General features: G+C 46.5%; 1 protein-coding gene across 2 annotated transcripts in view; it reads left to right on the top strand.

The window, feature by feature from the left end:
- The first annotated feature begins 233 nt into the window (after positions 1 to 233).
- The window catches only part of PSKH1 (protein serine kinase H1), a 29,906-nt gene continuing 13,202 nt past the window's right edge, over positions 234 to 16,937 (top strand). Inside the window, exons 1-4 of one of the 2 annotated variants that reach the window (XM_018914870.3) lie at positions 234 to 299; positions 1,640 to 1,803; positions 2,918 to 3,943; positions 5,676 to 6,692. In XM_018914870.3, coding sequence (XP_018770415.1) covers positions 3,005 to 3,943; positions 5,676 to 5,708 — 972 coding nt within the window. In that variant the 5' untranslated portion in view covers positions 234 to 299; positions 1,640 to 1,803; positions 2,918 to 3,004 and the 3' untranslated portion in view covers positions 5,709 to 6,692. Of the gene's footprint in view, positions 300 to 1,639; positions 1,804 to 2,917; positions 3,944 to 5,675; positions 6,693 to 16,937 lie in introns of those variants that run through there. The other variant, XM_009090710.3, reaches the window with a different exon arrangement.

The following is a 16,937-nucleotide window of genomic DNA, read 5'->3' as shown; positions in this document are numbered from 1 at the left end:
GATGGGGCTGAGGGGTCCCGGGCGGGGCTCAGGGGCCCAAGGGGCTGCTTTGAGGCCCGGAGCCCCTCACGGCCCCGGAGCCCCTCACGCTCGCGGAGCCGCAGGCGGCTCCGGGCTCTGGGCGGTGGCGGGCGGCTCCGGCAGGGGGCGGTAAAGCGCCCCCGCCCTCCCCGAGCCTTGGCCCCGCCCCCCGCTCCCTCCGCCAATCGCCGTGCGCGGTGTCCCCGCCCCTCAGGCGTCCCCGGCGCGCGGTGATGACGTCAGGAGGCGGTGCCGCGCCGCGGCCGGAGTGGGCCGAGGTGAGTCCGGGATCGGCGCCCTCGGGACCGACCGGCGCGGCGCCGGTCCCGGCTCTGGCTCCCGCTCCCCTCCCTTTCCTTCCCTCCCTCACTCCGGGGGCGGCGGTGGTGCGGCCCGGGAGGCGTGGGCGCGGCGGCCCCCGGCGTCTTAGCCCCGCCGCTGTCCGGGTGCTGGGCCGCGGGGACGGGCGGGCCGGGGAGAGAGCCCTGTCCGCTCCCGGAGTGTCCCCTCAGTGGGACGGGCCTGGTGCTTTCCAGGCTGGAGCCGAACCTGCTGCGGAACGATCTCCCGACACCGGCCCGGCCCTGGCTCCCCTTTCCAGTGTAGCGACAAGCGGCCTGGGCTGGGATGAGTTCTGGAAACAAACAGGCTTGGGAATCCCGGCTGATCCTGCCCCTGGCTCCAGCACAGCTGCCTGCGGTGCTGCAGCAGCCGCAACCCCGGGTTTCCCCTCCGAAATCCACCAGAAGCTCGCAGTGGGCATGCCAGGTTATGCCAGGTTTATGCCAGGCAGTGAGAGGCACGTTCGAGATGCGTTAGTGAGACGGCAGGAGAGGAGCTCAATCTCCGAGGGGATAAGCATAAATCCCATATTCCTTCCCACCTCTTCCAGCTGTAGCTTAGATAGTTTGCCCCCTGCCAAGTATGTGATTTCCCACTCGGAGAGCTTGTAATGCTTGTAATTTATCTTAGTTCCTTTCCCCACATTCTTGGTGGTTTCGGTGCAGGAGCATGTCCTGCACTAATGTGGAGTTAAGCATTTTGTTGCTGCCTCTGGTCTGTAGCCTTCACTGGAACACTCAGGTGTACAAGGAGGAGCCACTGACATGCTGGAGTTGCTGCCAGATCTCAGTTAATGCCACGAATGGATCTATAGATGATATTTTCAAGTCATTCATTCTTCTGTTTGGTTTTAGTTGGGTGGGATGTTTTACACGAGCCCTTCTCTACATGTTGAATTACTCTGCAGTAATTTTCTTTATGGATGCTCTCATTCCATTTCTCTGTTAACTTAAAATGTTTTAAGGTTCAATAATGCTGGGAAAACTGCCCATGGGAGGCATTATTCAGGACTAGCCAGAGCTCTTAATTTCTTATCATGGTGCTTTAATGTGAATGAAGCCCCACGTCCAGGGCAGTGCTTGGTGGAAGTCAGCTAAGCTTTCTGTGAAGTTGGTTTTTATTTCTGCTGCCTGCACCCTGCTACAGGCATGTCTGTGCATGGCTGGGTTGTTTGACCTCAGGGTGCTGCCAGGAGGGAACTTCTTCCTTGAGAAGTTACTTTGATGATGTTTGATTATAAAACTGAATCTTAACTAAAGCCTGGTTTTCTTTCCAGGTTGGATGAAGAGTCTCAACTTCTTCCAGGTGTCCCTTTAAAAACATTTCTTATTTCTCCACTTGCTTCTCCCAATGGAAGACAGGCTGGGGTTCCTTTTCTGCTGTTCATGCTGAGCAGTTGCTTGGAGAGGTGGTGCTTGAGTGGAGATACCCCTGGTGATGGTAAGACCTGAAATCACATTTTCAAGGCTAATGGTTTTTTGTAGCCTCCTGTGAAGGCTCAGACACATGTTGATGGGTCTGAGTCAAATGTGGAACTGCCCAGTGACTGCCAGAGCCACAGGTGGCTTCCCATCTCCTGCCCAGTCGTATTGTTTTAATCAGCAGATAAAGATTTGCCCAAGTGCATCTGGTTTGGTTTTGTTGGGACACAGTGTGATGAGCAAGAGCTCCTAGTCTGGAACAGCAGGGAGGAATTCCACTTCTTACAGGCAGCTCCAGTGGAAAGCCAGAAGTGCCACTTGGTGCCTAAAGATGTAAAATAAAGCAAAATTGAGAATGTTGAAAGATATGAAAGCCCACCTTAATTTCTCAGGGTTTGGAGGATGAGGGACTTGCTGACTAAAAGCTGCCCTGGGCAAGTGCACATCTCCCTTTTAGCAGGGGCTGCAGCAAGTTCAGTGGTGAATGCACCCTAAAACCAGTGTGCCTCTGTCTCCATTTTCCCTGCCTCTTCTGCTGTTCCATTGATCTCCAGCAGCAAAGTAGTGAGAGGCTTGAGACAATGTACAAATTCAATATAAAGAAAGTCTTGGGAAGACAGGTTAAGTGTACAAGTTGCTGAGGTACTCTGTGGACCTTCTGGTGAGCAAACTCAGAACTTTGGATGGTTTGGTTTGGCTGCTGACTGAGAAAGTTGAGCAGCTTTAACAAAACTTAAGAAAATGCTTGACTTTTTTTTTCTTTATTTGATTTTTATTAAGCAATTGTGTCTGGACAAAAAGACCTCCAGAATTGTTGTGCAGCCTCAACTGCTCTGTGTCTGATTCAGGGCTCAGCAGGGAGCAGAAAACAAAGGATCCCCAGTAAAGAGAGATACTGTGTGATTTCCATGGACACATCTGTTCTGACCATGATTGGATGTTTGTAGGCGCTGCCTTCATTCACTCATGATGAAAGCAGCAGAGCACTGTGCATGTTCTGTAGCAGAGAGGAGAGAAGTGGAAATCCCATATTTTGGTTTGTGACAGCATGGCCCTATTTTGATTCAAATGGAGGGGAAAATCTTTACTACCATGGTTCCTCTTTATTTGTTTCTTCTCATTCTTTTTCTAAGATTCAAATGTGGGAATCACCCCGGATGTGGTTGCTGCTGATGCTCCCCTGGGAACATGCCTTGATAGGGAATTAACACCAGTCAGTGATGGGCTGTGGGACAAGCAAAGTGCTTCCCGAGCCCCCCAAAGATGTGCAGCTAGACCTGGTTAAAAAAGTCGAACCTTACACGGGCCACAGTGACATCTACAAGCATTTCATCAAAGATGACTGCGGGGCTGTCATCAAAGCTGGCTCTCCCTCCCCTCCCCATCACACCAACCCCTATCCCGGGAACGCCCTGCCCGCCCAGCAGCCCGAGCCCCGCAAGAACAAAGTGGCCAAGTACCGCGCCAAGTTCGACCCGCGAGTGACGGCCAAGTACGACATCAAAGCGCTGATCGGGAGGGGCAGCTTCAGCCGCGTGGTGCGCGTGGAGCACAAGGCCACCAAGCAGCCCTACGCCATCAAGATGATTGAGACCAAGTACCGCGAGGGGCGCGAGGTGTGTGAGTCGGAGCTGAGCGTCCTGCGCCGCGTGCGCCACACCAACATCATCCAGCTCATCGAGGTGTTCGAGACGCAGGACCGCGTCTACATGGTCATGGAGCTGGCCACCGGCGGCGAGCTCTTCGACCGCATCATCGCCAAGGGCTCCTTCACCGAGAGGGACGCCACGCGTGTGCTGCAGATGGTGCTGGACGGCGTGAGGTACCTGCACACGCTGGGCATCACCCACCGCGACTTGAAGCCGGAGAACCTGCTGTACTATCACCCGGGCACGGACTCCAAGATCATGATCACGGACTTCGGGCTGGCGAGCGCGCGCAAGAAGGGGGATGACTGCCTGATGAAAACCACGTGTGGCACCCCGGAGTACATCGCTCCCGAGATCCTGGTCAGGAAGCCCTACACGAACTCCGTGGACATGTGGGCCCTGGGGGTGATCTCCTACATTCTCCTCAGCGGCACGATGCCCTTTGAGGACGACAACCGCACCCGCCTGTACCGGCAGATCCTGAAGGGAAAGTACAGTTACTCAGGCGAGGTGAGTGTGGTGAGCGGCAGTCAAGCAAGAAGCTCTCCCTAGGTGTGTCTATGTGATGACCAAAAGCTGGTTGTCTTATGGGTGGTAACATTACCAGGGTAAAATAAGTCTGTGATTCTGGCTTTTAAAATCCTTTCCCATGTTCTGTCTGTTCCCAGTGCAGCATAGCTAGTGCCTTTAAAAAAATGTGTGTGCAGAAAGAGGAAACTTGCTGTAGAACAGAGCTGGGATGCTTGAGGGTTTCTGGTTGTGGTAAGCTGCTGTTAGAGGCTTTGCAGTTGAAACTTGTGCCAGGGTGTTTGAAATGTGGCACGTGTATCACTAGTCTGATTCCTGACATGAATCCAAGTGTAGTATGGAAAATAGCTTTGCTGAAAGACAAGGTTAGGCAGGCAAGGGACACTTACTTCTTCCATCTGGAGATGGGATTATTTCAGAAATTGATCTGTATTGCTTCCTGAGCCTGGTATGTGAGAAAATGGAGGATTGAAGGATAGTTTTCATAGGTGAGCATGGAAAGAAGAGTCTTGGGGGATAATTTTTAGGCATTCTGTAAATGATAGTGGGGCTTGAAGGTGCTTCTTGCTCTTCAGAAGAAACAAGTTGAAGTTAAACACTTCTAAATAGCATCTTCACACTTCTGATCAAATCCCTGTTGATATTTGGAATGAGTGTTGCTATTGTCATGTCCTTGCCATGCCATGCCCTTGACTATTGAGTGCAGGTCTGTGTTCTCTGGATAAAGATACAGAGCTGAAAAGCACGTGTAGAAAGGCAGTGTGAATAACCAAAGACATGGCCTGGCTTCTGCTTGAAGAATGAGTGAACAGACTCAATTTTTCCTGCAAAAAAATTAACATTTGAAGGAGGTGTGATCAAGCTCAGTGCAGCCATAGGCAATCTGGAGAGAGTGGATTGAGTGTTTTGAAGGTTCCCTGGGGTAATTTACTTTGATGTCCACTGGTCCTTGTACCAGAACAGATTTGTTTTGAGAAATATTGTGAATTGCAACTAGGCCATTGGAGCCTTGTTGGTTGTACATGCAGAGATAGCACATGTGCCACAGAGAAATCATTAAACTCTCTATTTTCAAAGCCTGAGGCATTTTACTTGTTATGCCATCACAAATTGCACATTTTAGGAGGCTGTTATGGATACTGTGTGTGACATGAGTGGTTATTTTGGAAAGCTGTTGATGCTTTACTGCTTGGAAAGCAAATATGTGTCAGCCAGCAGCCTGTATCTGTTGCCTGGATGCTTTCTGTTCCTCTGGAGCCAGGGAAAATGGATGCTTTAATTTACCAGTGTAATTAAGCCTATGCCCCTAAATTGCACGGTGCTTGACTGTAGGCAGATATTGGCAGTAAAGAGATGCAGTAAAGAGGCTGCTCATTTTTTGGATAAATTCTAGGAGAAGACAAAGTGAGCCAGAGGTTTAAAGGTGTCTGCTGTGTTTCCCACAATCTGGGTTTTTAAATGCTTCCGAGTTTTTGGTGTTCACAGACAATGGCTCTTCTTTCTTTGTGTTACACTGGAGGAAGTGGAACGATGTCAGAAATGAGGCTATTGATAAGTTTGTCAGGCTAATGGGAATGGCAGGAGCCAAGTCCTGGTTTCTTTGGAGTAGGAGTGGGTAGAATACTCGAGTGCGTTGCCGACAGCATCTGTCTTGGATGGATGCAGGAGCAGAGGTTTCATGGGAGTAACTGCTTTTCTTCTCTGTAATCTGAAGGTTGAGGATCTGAAACAGAAGAGGAAATGTTGAAAGAAGCCTGTGAACTACAGAGCTGACAGCTTGAGCTGTGTGGCTCAGACAAGTTCCATGGGGAAGGAGGGAGCTGTCTTCAAGCTGTACCATGGCAGGCAGCAGCAGTGTCCTGAGTCTCAGTGCAGAGTCCTGCTTTTTGAAAAGTCTGACCCCAAAACCTGGTCACAGAGGACAAAGCTGTATTGAAAGAGGAACAAAAGCCAAGAAGCATGCTGACCTGAGAAGCAGCTCCATTTTCTTGGAAAAACAAGTGATCTGTAGTCCAGCTAATGTAATTGCTTTCTGACTGGAACCCTGTTACCCCGACTCCTGTTCCTGGAGTGTGAGGTCTGTTTGAAGAGGCCATTAGCAGATCAATAGGAGAGGTCTCCCACAATAGGTTATTGAGGTACTGCTGACATCACTGCTCTGATTATCTCTTGTATCTCCTCTACTTTTTGAACTGCTTCTGGTAATGGCTAGGATGAGGAAGGAAGGACAGCTGGCTTTGTAATTGGTATGCTTTTTTTCCTGAGCATCCTGAGTAAGGGTTAGGTGAGCTATTGACACTGCTTTGAATGTAGCCTGCTGCAAAATTATTATTTTTCACTTGTTTTGTTAGAACTTAATAAAAAGAATGTTTGGGCGTAATTATTTCATTTAATTTTTAATTGAAGTCTTGGAGTTAAAACTGATTTTTGGGAGCTCTTTGTAGCTTAAAAAGTTGACTGAGGAATAAAGCTGGAATTCCATTCTTAGTTTTCTTTGAATTTGCAAGTGCAGAATTGAAGATTGGACCATCATTATCCTGCTAGGACAGGCTTGCTCTGATTCTTTTTCAAAGCTTCTCCTTCTGTTGAATACCAGGACTTTTATGTTGCTTTAGACACCTGGGAAAATCGATGGAATAAGTGGAAGATAATGTATACTGTGGTTAAATTGGGAAACTTAGCTAAGGTGTATGGATTGTTCTGATTTTGATATCTGATCTGGACATATCATTTCTCTCATGGGCTGTTCTCCTGTTCAGAGAACAGAATGAGCTTTTTGTGGTATGCTCACAGTGGGTGAGGTTGGTGTGTGCTGCTGTGGGAACATGTCTTAGTCAAATAACCAAAAAAGCTTTTTCTAAAGTAAGGTGCTAGTGGATGCATTGATAGGAGGGACATGCTTGATTGCAAGTCTGTAGGAGCTCTGCAAGAGACTTTGCAGCCTGTGGAGAGATGAACTGGTTGTGTATGGCTTAGATTTTCCAATGTTTTTTCATAGAAATCCTCACCAAAATCTCTTGAAGGAGCTTTGCAGCCATGTTGGGACAGTAGCCTTTGCATGGATCAGGAGTTTGCTGATAAGCACAGATGTGAAATACGTGGTCAGTTCCATAAGGAAGGACAAAACCAGTGAAGGTTGAAGGATCTGTTACCTTCTGCCTAAAAGCCAGCAGGAGAAAGTTCCCTAACAAACCTTCACAGTCTCTGATGATACAAGCTATTCACAGGGTGAACATGAGGGCTGTGGACCTTGGAGGTTTACCTGACTTTGAAGAACAACTGGACAAATTCATGGAAGATACATTGATGGAGAGAATGACCAAAGGTCAGAGGAGAAGCCTGACTTGCAAATTGTGTGTGCAATGCATTTCTACTTTTCTCTCCTTGAGCATTCAGAATCTTAATGATGAACTCCTAACTTGGAGTTTAAAGCACCAAGTTAAATGCAGGTGTTGAGTAAACTCTGCAGATCCTGTATGGATAGATTCATGCTGGAAGAATGCCCTTAGTTACAGGAAAACCAAGTTACTCTGGATGAGTAGCATGAATGGTGTTCCCATAACAACTCGGCCTGTGTGAGTAAAAAGATACACCACTTTCTCCCCAAGCAGTTTTTCCTGCCTGCAGCTAATAGCAGAAGCATGAAGCACAGAGAGTGCAGGCAGTGCATTAGCAAACAAACTACGTGTACTACCTGGCAGAAAACAAGATAAAAATAAAGCCATTCCAAGGCAGCTGATGCATGCTCACAGGATGAGTCCTTACCCAAGCACGTCTGCAGAGCATTTCCAAAGTGTCCTCGTAATTGTCCTCATTGTGGGGGCTGCTTAAAAGACTGTGGAGGACTTGTAATCCCTCAAATCCCTTATGACACATAGTGGAGGAGACAGGTGACAGGCTTGTCAAATTTCAGTATTAATTTCCTGCATTTATTCAACGTTTTGAGAGAGAATGGGGTAGAGAACTCAGACTCCATCTGACTCAGTTGGGAGCTGGTTGCTGAATCGCCCATCCCACCCCAGAGGGACTGATCAGTCATTGCATTATGGATTATGATGACTGTAGTTGGATTTCCTATCAAATGACAAACTTAATGAAAGAAAGGCACAAGCAACAAAAAGAAACTGTAATTATTCTTGGTAACATCCTTCCCCTAAAAGTTGCAGATGGAAATGTATAGCTGCAACTCAACTTTCTGTTTTGCATACTTGTATTTTACTGTAGAAACTTATAAGGGAAAAAAAGTCGACTTGCATATCAGAGAAAGTCTCTCCATAATCCTTATCACCTTCAGAGAATTCAGTCAGTATAGGACAAGCATTCTGAAACTTTGGATGAGGTTTTGTACATAAGTTTTGCAATGCAGTAAGTTTTGCACTGATGCTGTGGCAGGGCTCGCTGGCTTTCTCTGAAAGAGGGAAAACTTTGGTCATCTTATTGCAGTACATCTGTTTAAAATGGGCAGTAAGGCAGACTGGCTTCCCTGAATTTGGACTGGAGTATGTCTTTGGGAAAACATTCAAAGCTAGTTTAAAATATAGCCAGGAACAGAGAAGCATCACTGCCCTCTAATGCTCCCTCGGTCCTATATATTTTTATAATACAGGAGATAAAGTCCTGTAAGTACAAGAGGCCAGAAAAGCTGGTAAGTGCCCCCCTTAATTGAAGATTTACTTTGCAAAGTGTAGAGCTGTTCTTTGCTTTAAGAGGAGCTCAGTGCAAAGCCACCTGATTCTTCTGGAAGTTCTCCCTGGCTCAGTGCCTGGGAGGGTCTGGGTGCAGTAGGGCCCCTCCCTTGTGGGGTCCCCAGAAGGCCACACTGACACGTGGTGTTGCCCTCCATGGCTGTGCCAAGATGGTCTTTAGACCATTAGATGCTTTTGCAGGGCAGTCATCACCTTGGCCTCTGATGTCTGTGCCAGAAGAGAGGAGAGATTTCAAAGCATCAGGGTGGCCAACTTTCCATTCTTTCCCCTGGAGTTTGGAGTTTGAGTGGCCCAAGTTGTTGAATATAGTGTAACAAAGAAAACAAGGATGGGGCAGCTGAAGGCAGGATTTTAAAACACATTTGCAGTACTTACTGGCGTGAGCATACAAGTCTCTGGGACCACGTTTTAGCCTTCTTGGGGAGGAAAGAGCTTTTTACTTAGAGCAGCTGCTGTTTGTTCCTGTGAGCCACATTAGATGGTAGAAGTGTTTTACAATAGTCCTGTTCTTAGAGTAATGCAGGCTTTTTTCCCCCTAAAAACTAGAGCTGGCTTTTTTTTCCCTGTGTAGGGAAGAATTGTTTTTTATATAAATTGTTGAGCCCTTTGCCTGGAAGAAGTAAAACCCCATCAATTTACAGAGGAATGTGCTTTTGCATTTCACATGGCTGTGTGAAAGCGGTGATTTTGAAGTAGAACAACAAGAGTGTTGGCGAGCTGCAGTCACAGGGCTCTGCTGAAAAGGGCACTCTGCTCTCCTTTGAAGAGCTGGAGCACTTGAACAGGATGAAAGCTCCTCTCCAAGCCAGGCACAGAGCACTGAAGCCAGCCCAATACATGGACTTCTCTTGGCTTCTGCTCTTTCTTTTCTTTTAATGCACCAGCTCAGTGGCTGGGAGGATAGATGTGTTTGTGTCACTCCAGCTCCAAGAGCTGAAGTGTTTGTCCAGATCTCTCCCTCTGTAGGAAGGGACATCTTTGGAAATGTGATAACCTCAATTAAAACCTGGGAAATCCTGCCTCCTCCTGCATGTATCAGTGACGATGCTGCTGCGAAAACTCTGCATGCTGCATTGGCAAGCACTTTATTTACAGGTAGAGAAACACCTTTTCCAGTGAAAGGGCTTTGAAACCAATGCATGCATTTGAAAATCAAGTCCCCCTTGCTCTGGCTGCATCTTAACATTCTTTTTGAAGGTTGTTTCCTCCAACAGAATTGATGTCACAAGGACCTTTTTCAAAATCACTCCTTTTGCCTCTTTACTGTGTCCTTCAGCTTATGTTGCAGCACAGCAGTGGAGAGAACCCCCAATGCTAGGACAGGGTAAGCAAGGAGAGGGGTCATCTTTCTCTGCCTGCATCTGCCATTTCCATACTGCTGCAGTCTGCAGCACTCAGTGTTAATAGTTTATATTTCACAGAATTGTGCATGTCATCAGGACAGGGTGGAAACTGTCTGAACCTCAAAGCCTCTAGAAACAAAGAAACCAGGGAAGGAATCTCCATGGGGAAGAGGAATGTGGGTTTTGTCTCAGGGATTTCATTCACAGCCCTTTTTCCTTAGGGCTGCTGTCTACACCAGTAGTACCTGCAGGTTCAAGGCAGAGTGAGGGACAGCAGCTGAGCATTTTGGTTAAGATTTTTGTGGTGAAAGACTGAGTTTGAGGAAGTGGTGCACAACGTATGGCATGTAATATAAGGATGGAGGAAGGCAAGAGCCACATCTGGGGGGGAGGGATTTACAGTAGTGCTGTGGTTTGACATATATTTTCATTCCTTCATCTGGAGGCCCTATAAAATCCTGTTTATGGTGGAATAGTATTTCTGCAGAATTAGGGACGTAGGGATAAAGGGACATTGGTAGGGTAGAAAAAGAATATTAAGCTGCCTCTGTAGAGAATACACATTATTAACAGGAAGGATTTGAACTATCAGCTACCATTGGTGTCTTTGACTCCTTTACATTTGCCTGAAAATAGCCTAGGCTGTTTCCTCTTTTACCTTTGGCTGATTGAGTCCTTGGTTTTCCAGCTGTAGCTCAGATGTGTTGTTTTTTCTGATACCTTAGTGCAGGTGTATTTTGAGGCAAGACATGCTATTGCACGATTATTGACTTAGAACCAAGGTTCAGAGAGTGAGAATATGTGTTAATTCTGCAGTGGGAAGAGGTGTGACTGCAGGAAACCTGTCCCTAAATACAGCAGCTGTCCCCTCCTGCCCTCCCTTGGAAATGGTTACCCAGGGGTTGGAGTCTGTGTTGGAAGTCCAGCTGCTCATGGTGCTGGGCTTGAGCCAGGTGCAGCCCTTGAGCAGGGTGTGAGCACTCATCTGGTTCTCTCCTTGCTCTGGCACATGTGGGAGTTTATCACAGCTTGTGGGGGGAGTGGATAGAGGTAACCTCTTGCACTGCTTCAGCTGGATTTCCTGGACCCGCTCTGCTGAGGACCTGAGGCCCCAGATGATTGTATGGAAGTATAACACCAGGACAGCATCTAGGAGCACAGGGAGGACTGGCTGGCACCTATAAAACATTTTTAAAGTGAACTTTCAGGGGGAGTTGTAAAAGTGTTGCACTCTGGAGAAAATTACAGCACCTTCCTAACTGTTCTGAGCCCCAGGCTGAGGCTTTGAGGTTTTGCAGAGCTGGCACCTGGCTGTAGTTCCAGCTGCTGCCCCTGCTGCAGATTAAAAGCCACTTTTGTTTAATCAAAAGTGAGCTCTGTGGGGAAGGGCTGTGAACATGTACCTTTCTGCAAATCACTTTGTGGCCTGTAATTGACCCTGCCTTGGAGAGAGGCAATTGAACCTGATATATTTGGAACAATCTGGCATTGAGAGGTGTTTCAGATTTGCTCTGACCCAAATTTGGGATTTCCCTAGCATTTGCAGTGTGCTCATGCCCTGGGATGTGAGGAAGGAGGAGTTAAGCAGCATGCTTGGCATAGGTTGGAAGTCCAGGTTTTAATATCACATTGTTGAAATCTCTTTTCAGCTTCAGAAACTGTTTTGGGGAATTCCTGTTCATGTTGAGCTGAAGGGCTGAAAAGGTGCTTCCTAAGCCCAGAGGTTTTCTTGGCAGTCTCTTTACCTAATCCTTGAAATCCCTAAATCTGACAAGATTGCAATTGCAGAGTTGAGGCTGTAGACAGAGGGAACTGGATTAGTTGTTTGGAGCTGGAAAGAGTGGTTCAGGCTGACAGTGGTGCATCCAAGTTCCCTGGTTTGGAGCATGAGCTGCTCCTCTCTCTCCAGTCTCACCCACCCCCCTGCTTTGCCCCCCTGCTGCCCCAAGTGAGTGACAAGGTAGAAAAACCAGGCATGTTTTCCAATACCTTTGTTATTCCAAATGGATGTTTTTATAGATTTTCCTGAAAACTGAGCTTTTACTAATGCACCAGATTAGTGTTGATTGGTGACATGAGAGCTGTTCACACAAGTCAAGGAGAGGCAGAACGTTCTGGAGGAGGCTGTTAAGAGATGCCTGCTGTTCCTGCAGGGTTCCCCAAAGTGCTGGTGTGTGCCTGGCTGTGTGTCTACAGCTCATGAACTTCCATAATCATGGCACTCCCTACACATCCAGTGCACCAGTACTTCAGGCACTTCAAGTGATTAACCAAAGAGTCTGGGTTTATGTCTCACAAAAGGTAGAATTCTGCTATCTGATAAAAACATTTGAGTGTTTCCTACCTTGTCTGTGTCTGAAGAGTAATTTCCAAGAAACTTTTTAAAAATCTGATAATATTGAGAATGATTATGTGGCTCACATGTGAGAAAGGTTTCTCATTACAGCTGGGATGACTCAGAAGACTCGATATACTGTTTTATCATTGCTGATAGGAGTGCCTGGGTTACAGTTTCTTACCTCTCTACACTTAGTCCTTCATATTTTTTTTATTTGCTTTTAGCTTTATAAGCTTCAGGAATTCTTGGTGGCATTCTTCAGCTACTGTTTTGCTTCAGAGGCTGATATTGCAAAACTAAGGAAAATTTGACACTTGGCTGAGAATGAAAAATAATTTCATGGCAAAGTCCTTTTCCAAAGTTATAGGAGTTCCCAAATCTCCAGTGTTTGGCACTGGAGTTGTCCAAGGATGGATCTGACATTGAAGAGATCTTCAGCTATTTCATAAAAGTGTTCCATGGTCTCTGAAAACTTCCTTTTTGAACATGAACTGTGAAGCAGGGAGAACCTGGGGACCAAATCTTGTATTTCCCCAAATCTGTTTGGGGGTCAAATCTTGTATTTCCCCAAACCTGTCGTGTTAAAAGTGACATTTACTTACTGGTGGCTCATCAACAAAGTGGAATGTGGCAGTGATGGTAGCTCTCTAGAAATGGCTGAAGGTCCAGAGGTATTTGGGGGTTAATGACCAACCCAGGTGAGGGATATGCAGGTATGTTAATTACATTTGTAGATGATATTGAATTGGAAGAGCTGCAAAGGGCATTGAGTTCCAGACAGCCCTATCAAATTAGAGCAAGTCAGTAGCGGATGTAGTTTGTTTGGTTTTTTTAAAGTAAGAGTAAGTTAGTGCACAAAAGTATGTGAAGAACAGAAAATTAGGAGGCGTTGGCTTCTCAGAAAAGGATGTGTCTATGAATCACAAACTATTGTGTGAGAGCAGTATGATACTTGTGGGAAAAGGTGAATGTACTGAGGTGTATGAGCAGAAAGGCAGCGTGTGCTGTGATCCTGCTGTGTTTAGTGGCTGCTGCAGATGCCGAGCTGAAGCTCTGACACTTCTGGGCAGCAGACTTCAAAAACACCACGGGCCAAGCAGAGAGACTTGACAGAAGATCAACAAAAACAATTGTGAGTCAAAAAAACACAGTCTCTGGAAGACTAAAACATTTTTGGTTGTTTGGCCTAGGGAACATGTTGTCATAGCAGTTTGCAAATATGTAAAAGGCTGCTTCAAAGAGGAAGAGGAATAATCTTTTTTCCAGATTATGTCAAACAAGAGTCTTAAATGGCACTTAGAAAGATTCACACTGAACTTTTTACAAAACTGGTGTCTCCCACTCCAAAAAATGTTTACCCAGAGGATTTCTGAAGCTGTCTTGTGGAACAAGTGAGGCAGTCGTCTGTCAGGAGCGATGCATCTCTGGTGGATCCTTGGGGGCTATGGGATGCACTGGATGATCCTTGGGTGTCTGTTGCAGCCCTGCCTTCACCCTGATTTCCCAAAGAAGCAAAATTTATGGAACTGTGCTGTCTGTCTTTCACTCTTCTGGAATTAACTATTTAAATGCCAAGGTCAGTGTCAACCCACTTTGAGCAATGTGGAGAACTCAAAGTTGCTATGAATTTTATAAAGTCAGTGGCTCAGTAGGAGAGAGAACTAAAGCACATCCTTCCTTGCAGGAAAAGTAATTGAATGTCAGTCCAAATTTACCTGCAACTGATCAGCACACGTTTATTTCTGAAGCATTAAGGGCACACTTGACCCTGTTAAGTATGTGGGATGGAGCTTGGGCAGGATTAGGGATGTGCTGCTGCTCTGGAGGGGACATAGCGGTGCTGGCTGGGGGCAGGGAGGGGAGAAGCACTTGAGTAATAGAAACCTTGGTTACAAGAGGCCTTTGGAGAGCTCTAATCCCATTCAGCTTGAGACAGGAGTGTTGCCAGCACTAGGTCATGCTGGCTGTGACTTTGTCTTCCTGAGTCTTGAAGGGTTCAGGGATGAAGATCCTCCACCTCCCCCTGACCTTTTCCCGGGCTGCACCACCCTTCCCCTAGTATTTCCTGATACAGACCTTCAAGGCACAGCTAATCCCCATTGCCCCTTCTTTGGACCTGTTGTGTGGCTCTGTAATCCTTGTAACTACTTTTAAATAAATGTAGTAACATTTTAAATAAATGCTATTAGATTGCCCTTAGACTTCTCTTTGCCAGACTGACCAAGTCCAGCTCCTCTGACCCTTCTTGAAGGCCATGTGTCAAGGACCCCTGGCTATCTTGGAAACTCTTACCTGGATCTTCTCCACAGTCTTTTTGAATGTGGGGATGGCCAGGCTCCACAGTGGGTAGTATAATTTCACATAGAAAACTGAAATGGTTTAATCTCCTTTTGGAAAGAGAAATACCCCAACAATGTGGGTAAGAGCAGGGAAACAGGGAAAAAGATCACATTGGTATAAAAGTATAGCTGCAGAATTAGGGATTTTTTGTTTGCCCTTTTTCCTTCTTGTGTGTGCAGTTTGGTGCAATGTCAATGACATACTTTGTTTTTCAGGAGGATCTCTGTCTCCATCACTGGATAGCTGGGATGCTGAAAGAAATTTGAGAAAAAAAACCAGAGAAATGTGTTGGAATGGGATCTAGAATAGTTATCCTGCTCTGAATTCTAACAAAAATGTCCCAAATAGTGACAGGAAAAGCAGTTATAAAGCAGTGACCCAGGACTGAATTGTGGAAAACCTAGCAAGCCTATTTAGAGTGTCTCCTGATGTTTTGTTTACTTTAAAATGGGTTACATCCACTGTGCCTACCCAAAACAGTGCTTTCTGAGAGAAAGCCAGCAGTGGCATTGGGCCACACTGGCCTAACTTGGGAAGCACTAAACCTAGGCTTTCAGGAAATGCTGAGATCAAAGAGGCATCATTTCACCTCCTCTGAAACTATGACAGGGTTGGATTCTGGTTAAAACTGAAAGGGTGACTATATGGAAGAAAGGAGAGTCAAGCCAGACAGTGGGGCAGCTGGGCTTGTGGGTCCCAGTGGGTCCCTTCCAGCTCAGAATATTTTATGATTCTGTGGCACATCTCTGTGCTCTAGGGAGGTTAAAGAAGCTGTCCAGAGCAGCAGAGGAGAGCTGGTGCCAGCTGGGGAGCAGGGCAGGGTTGGAGTGGCAGCTAAGACTCTCTTAGGATTTACTCCCCCTTGTTCATTCCTTCGTAAGCGCCCAGGGCTTGTGCACCGACAGCTTGGAGCTTGCAGGAGGGGGTTGTGTGGGAGGTTATAGGCTTATCTGTTCATCCCCCCACCACTGCTCTAATCAGTGTGATGAAAGATATTCTTCCTCCCTGGGGAAGATCTTTCCTCCCTGTCAGGAACTGCCATTTCTTAATTAAGCTCTTACTCTGAATTTGTACGTAGAAACACGTATTGACTTCAGCTCCAGTTCACAGCCAATACTCTCTTGAGGTAATAGTTCAGAGTGAGAGAACATCATTCAGCTCAAATTTGAGTTTTTCAGAGTAAAAGCACTGAAGATGTCAGGATACCCAGATGTTAGGAACAGTTTAGGGAAGGTATTACTGCAAATACTGCTGTGAGCTGGTGCTGTAGCAGTACCTTTGGAAAATTTTGACTCATTCCATTTTCATGGCAATCTTCAGCACTGTATACTTGGTGATCTCATCTTTTCACCTGCATTCTTCCAAGTCCAGGTCTCTTAACCCTGAACTTCCTTAATAGACAAGTTTTCCGTCAAGGTAGTGGTTAAAGTCCCCTGTGTGCAGCTGTAACTTGCTGACACATTTTTAAGAGACGTAAAGCGATCCAAGCTGAAATGTGGTATTACCCCATTTTAACAGCTATTCCCTAAGCATTGCACTTAGAAGGGCTGCCCCTGGCTGGAGAGAAAAGCTTTGTGTTTATTGTTTTTGTAGCTGCTGTAATTTTAGTGCATGATTCCAGCTGAATACTCAGTGCCTGTCCAGGGAAAATGGACCGGCTATTTCCATTCGAAAAGCTGGGTTATAGAAGTTCACCGCACCAGATGGCTGCGCATACTTGTAATGCTCTGGATTATTAAAGGGCTGTTGTATTTTCCTCTTTCATCCTTCCTTTATTCCTCCTCCCCACACCAACAAATTTATTGCTGAATGCTTGGGAATCTGTCCCTGCACAGAGTTTAGCACATTTCATCTTTTCATTGGGAACTTTTTGTTCCAGCTCTTTGGAACTAGTTGGTTTTGATCACCTCATTGCAAGTGTTTGGGGGCTGAACAATGCCTGGGATGGTGCAAACCTGGTGTCACTGCAGCCCCAGCACAGCCCTAGGCTGGTTTGCCATGTCAGGTGTCACAGTTGCAGTCAGGTGTCACATGCACAATTGCCATGTCATGTGTCACAGTTGCAGTCCCCAACCTGCACCTTTGGAGTTGAAACTTCCTGCTTTCTGATGTCATGTGGGAATCTCCTAAATGAGACAAAACTGCTGCATCGTGCATAAATAGGTAATGCAATGAAGAGGGTTCTTGGGGATGTTCTTAGAATCATTAAGGTTGGAAAAGACCTCTTAGAGCATCAAGTCCAGTTAATT

The sequence above is a fragment of the Serinus canaria genome, chromosome 11, assembly GCF_022539315.1.
Source record: "Serinus canaria isolate serCan28SL12 chromosome 11, serCan2020, whole genome shotgun sequence".
In the NCBI taxonomy this organism is placed as follows: domain Eukaryota; kingdom Metazoa; phylum Chordata; class Aves; order Passeriformes; family Fringillidae; genus Serinus; species Serinus canaria.
The sequence above is the reverse complement of the archived record's forward strand: the minus strand, read 5'-3'. Positions and strand labels throughout refer to the sequence as shown.